This window comes from Nestor notabilis, unplaced genomic scaffold (genome assembly GCF_000696875.1).
Source record: "Nestor notabilis isolate BGI_N333 unplaced genomic scaffold, ASM69687v1 scaffold7535, whole genome shotgun sequence".
Lineage (NCBI taxonomy): Eukaryota > Metazoa > Chordata > Aves > Psittaciformes > Psittacidae > Nestor > Nestor notabilis.
The window spans coordinates 955-6,063 of NW_009929714.1; the positions used below are offsets into that span (position 1 = coordinate 955).

Genomic DNA, 5,109 nt, shown 5'->3' on the forward strand with positions numbered 1-5,109 from the left:
CTGGACTGGAGCCAGTGTCCCCCAGAGTGGTCCATGTACATTGCTCTCCACTGGGGGATGCTTCTCTAAGCCTTGTCCAACGTGTGGTTGAAAGTTTCCTTTTGGAAAGGGCTTCTGAATTCTCCACGTTCGGTGAAAACAATAAAAACATGCAAAATGTTTCATTTTGCTTGGGGAGGGAGGGGGAGAAGGAGTAACCAGGGCAGAGTGGATCCTGGGATTGGGCTGTTGAGATCCAGATGTAACTTCCCCAGACATCAACTTGGTACTCACAGCCATTCCTCCTCCATCTCACTTCCAGCAGCTGCTGGAAGACACTTCTGGCTGTATCCCTGTTTGCATCACTTCCCCAGTGAGCTGGTCCTTAGTAGCTGCTCTCACCCTTTGCTGTGGCTCTGGCTGCGTTATGAATAGACCCTCTGGGAGAGTGGCCATAGTACCTTGCAGTTTTGGCCATGTCGTGCTCTGAGCACATGGACATTGCTTTGTGGAGCCTAGCAGAAGCCTGAGAACCTCTGCAGGTCCCCAGCCCAGCCATTCACAAGCACTGAGTAACATCTGGAAGATGTTTCCCTTTGGGTGGGACCATTGCTGGTGCCCCAGCATGGTGCTTGGCATCACCTCTGCCTTGTGCTGATTGTTTCCATGTCTCTTTTTGTAGGAGCTGAGAGATCTGGCATTCAGACACCCAAACTTGGTTCTTGTGAAGCTGGGTAGGTGTGGTCTGCCCCTGAGCTGGGAAATTCGTGGCTAGAAAAATGGGACCATACTTACCCCCTTTCCCCTTCCCTCCCTCCCTGCTTTCAGGCTTTATGTGGGGATCCAGCTTTTCAGAGCTGGTTTGAGTCCTGCTGGCAAAAGCCCAGCTTCTCCAGACCTGTCTCAGTCTCAGCACCCTGTTCCCGGGACCCTCCTTGCCCTGTGTTGACAGGACCAGGATGTTCTTAAGACCTATCCTGGGCAGCCGCCAGCTTCTCCAGCTGAGTGGCTGCATCCTTGCTCTGCTATACAGCTGAGATGCCTTGATCCCAAGTCACAGGTGAGACTAGGAAGGCTCTGGGACGAAGGCAGCTCCTGTGGAAACGCTGTGAGATCAGCCAAGAGCCTGGGCAGGAGCTGTAGGACCTGGCAGAGTCATCCCACGGCAGGTCCCAGAACAGCCTCTTTGGAGACCATGTTCCCGCAACCTCTCAAGGCTGCCCTGGGTTCTCCAGAGCTTGCTCAGCCATTGACTCTGCCCACTGGCAGGAGGCTGACACAGCATGGGAGTTCCAGCAGCACTTTGCCACTGTGGATTGTCCCCCAAGTAGCTTTGCCCTATGGGCTGCCCCAGGGCAAGGTCCTTCAGCTGCTGGCAGCGGGGTGGAGGCAGTTTTGGAGTTAGCTGGGGCTTGTGGATGCCAGGATGCTCTGAGCTGGTTGCACAGCACCATCTGGTGCGCATAGATGGAAGACCACGCAGGTCAGTATGTCTGGCTATTCCTTAGTGTTGTAACCTCCCTGTTCTTCCCAGGTGGACCATGTGGGTCTCAAACCCTCTTCTCTTCCACTGCAGATGTTGCAGATCCCTCCGCCATTACTCAGGCAGTGAAGATCGTGGAGGAGAAGCTGAATGGCATGGGCTTGAACCTGCTGATAAACAATGCTGGCATCTACACCCCAGAGGCATCGCTGGAGACAGTGGATGCTGAAGAGATGATAAGGACATACAAGACAAATGCAGTGGGGCCACTGCTGATGGCCCAGGTATGGATGAAGCTCTGGGGATGATGCTTGGATGAAGCTCTGGGCATGATGCTTACCTCAGAGGAGGGATTTGACCCAGCTGGAGGGTAGCTGGGGCTGACTATGGTCATGTGGCTACACCTCGAATCCTGTGTTCAGCTCTGGGCCCCTCACTACAAGAGAGACACTGAGGTGCTAGAGTGGGGCCAGGGAAGGGCAAAGGAGCTGCTGAAGGGCCTGGAGGACAAGTGTGATGAGGAATGGCTGAGTGAACTGGGTAGGTTTACTCTGGAGAAGAGAAGGCTCAGGGGGGACCTTATCACTCTCTGCAACTACCTGAAAGGAAGATGGAGCCAGGAGGTGGCTGGTCTCTTCTCCCACATAACAAGCAATAGGACAAGAGGAAATAGCATCAAGCTGTGCCAGGGGAGGTTTAGACTGGAGATTAGGAACAATTTCTCCCCAAAAGGGCGGTCAGGCATTGGAACAGGCTGCCCAGGGCAGTGGTGGAGTCACTATCCCTAGAAGTGTTCACAAATCATGTAGAGGAGGCCCTCAGTGACACGGTTTAGTGGTGACCTTGGCAGTACTGGAGAAGGGTTGGCCTTGATGATCTTAAAGGTCTTTTCCAACCTGGTTGATTCTATGATTCTGTGATGGAGATTTCAGAGGGCTTTGCCATGTTTCCCAGGGCTGCGGGAGGGATGGGACAGTGCTTGGGCTGTGCTCCCAGCCCAAGCCCTGTGTATCCCCTGTTTTGTGTTGAGCTAACTGGAAGCACTGCAGCAAACACCTAGGGCTTCCCGCTGTTCTTCCTCATTCACTCTGCCATAGCCAGGCTGGGGTGCAGCTGCCGTAAGTGGGGCTGACTCAGGGCACAGGTTCCCACAAGGTTGCTTCTCCCCAGGCGTTCCTGCCCCTACTGAAGAAGGCTGCCCAGGAGAGCACAGAAAAGGGGCTAAGCTGCAGAAGGGCGGCCATCATCAACATCTCTGCCATGCTGGGGTCCATCGAGAAAACTCCCCAGTGCTTCTTCAAGCCTGTCATCTCCTACCGCTGCAGCAAGGTATGGAGACTGGGGATTGTGAGCTTGGTTTGAGTCAGAGCTGGCTGATGCCAAGGAAGCACCTGAGATGATGAGATGGAGGGACTGATTCATGCTGATCACTGCCCAAACTCCCTGGGCAGCCACATGCCCAGCTGCTGCCACCTAGGGCAGAATACAGGTCTCTTGAAGATCTGGCATTGTTTTTTCTTCCTCCCATGGGAGTGGAACCTGGTGCATGGAGAATTTTACTGCCCATGGCTGATGCTTCTTTCCTTCCCCAGGCTGCCCTCAACATGCTTACCAGGTGCCAGGCTCTGACATACAGGGAAGCTGGGATCCTCTGCGTGGCACTTCACCCCGGCTGGGTGAAAACCGACATGGGTGGTCAGGAGGTGGGTCCCTGCTAAGCAGGTCAAGAGGGGCACCCATGGGTGGGACACAAGCCTAAGATGTGCACAGGAGGTGCCTCAGGTGGCTGAGATGAACGGCTCTCAGGAGCAGGGGTCCATTGTGAGAATGAGCCGCCTCTTGGGCTCTGCGTTGCCTGTGTCTGTGCTGGGCCACTGCAGAACATGTGGATGCTGCGTGGGAAATAGCATCAGCATATGTTCAGGGTGAGCAGGAGGGTGTTCAGGGGCATGAGGTTTTTGCAGCCTGGAGATGTGCAGAGAACCTGAATCTGACTGAGCAAGGAGGAGAGGAGCAGCATCATCCCATCCCATGTCCCCTTCCTCAAAGAGCTGCAGGTCCACGAGGTCTCCACTCATCCTGCAGGATCCCTGTTTTGGGGTGGGGGTGGCCCCTGCAACACTGGGGTCCTGAGAAAGCTTCACATAGCATCCCACTTGCAGCAGGGATCTCTTACATGTCCTGTTGGGTGAAACCTGTAGTTGGCTTCCCAGCTTCATCCAAGCCATCAGAAAGCATGCAGATACCTAGCCATCCTCCCATGTAACAGACTCCTCCCACCTTCTGTGTCTCTCTGCATGGTCTGGATGGAAGGAGCCTTGCTGATGATGGGCATGAGCTGAGCAGGTGCTAGTGGATGGCCAGGAATGAAGAGATGGGATCCAGAGGGACCTGGTCAGGCTGGAGAGATGGGACCATGTGAACCTCATGGAGTTCAACAAGGCCAAGTGCAAGGTCCTGTCCCTGGGCAATCCCAAGCAGAAAGACAGTCTGGGGGAGACTGGATGGAGCAGCCCTGAGGAGAGGGACTTTGGGTGTTGATTAATGAGAAGCTCCCCATGACAGTGTTTGCTTGAGACCAGAACCCCCTGTGTCATAGAATAATGGAATGGTTTGGGTTGGAAAGATCATACAGTTCCAAACCCACTTACACAGGCAGGCATGCCTCACAGTAGACCATGTTGCCCAAGGCCTGTGCAACCTGGCCTTGAACATGGCCAAGGATGGAACGTTTACTACTTCTTTTGGCAACCTGTGCCAGTGCCTCACCACCCTCACAGTAAAGAACTCCTTCCTTATATCCAACCTGAACTTACCCTGTTTAAGTTTAAACCCATTGCCCCTTGTCCTATTGCTGCAGTTCCTGATACAGAGTCCCTCTCCAGCCCCCTTGTAGCCCCCTTCAGATACTGGAAGGTGCTGTGAGGTCTCCAAGCAGCTTCTCTTCTCCAGGCTGAACAGCCCCAACTTTCTCAGCCTGTCTCCATCTGGGAGGTGCTTCAGCCCCTGATCACCCTCATGGCCTCCCGTGGATTAGCTCCAACAACTCCATGTCCTTCTTACGCTGGGGACACCAGAACTGCATGCAGTGCTGCAAGTGAGGTCTCATGAGAGCAGAGTAAAGGTGCAGAGTCACCTCCTTCGACCTGCTGGTCACACTGCTGGGGATACAGCCCAGGATACGTGTGGTTTCTGGACTGAAGTGCACAATAAAGCTGGGTCATGTTCAGTTTCTCATCAACCAGCACCCTGAAGGCCTTTTCATGCTGCTCGAATCATTTCTCTGGCCAACCTGTACAACTCCATGTCCTTCTTACGCTGGGGACACCAGAACTGCATGCAGTGCTGCAAGTGAGGTCTCATGAGAGCAGAGTAAAGGTGCAGAGTCACCTCCTTCGACCTGCTGGTCACACTGCTGGGGATACAGCCCAGGATACGTGTGGTTTCTGGACTGAAGTGCACAATAAAGCTGGGTCATGTTCAGTTTCTCATCAACCAGCACCCTGAAGTCCTTTTCAGGCTGCTCGAATCATTTCTCTGCCCAACCTGTAGCTGTGCATGGGATTGCCCTGACCCAGGGGCAGGAGCTTGCACTTCGCTTTGTTGGGTAGGATCGGTCCCAACACCGACCCCCAAGGGACACCACT

General features: G+C 54.2%; 1 protein-coding gene across 1 annotated transcript; it reads left to right on the forward strand.

Moving 5' to 3' along the window:
- Positions 1-661: 661 nt before the first annotated feature.
- LOC104399013 (uncharacterized oxidoreductase C663.06c-like) lies at positions 662-3,165 on the forward strand (the record flags this gene model as incomplete). Its single annotated transcript, XM_010015109.1, has 4 exons — positions 662-713; positions 1,556-1,746; positions 2,633-2,791; positions 3,055-3,165. Coding segments are annotated over 4 exons (513 nt in total), but the record flags the coding sequence as incomplete, so codon positions are not given.
- Positions 3,166-5,109: the final 1,944 nt, after the last annotated feature.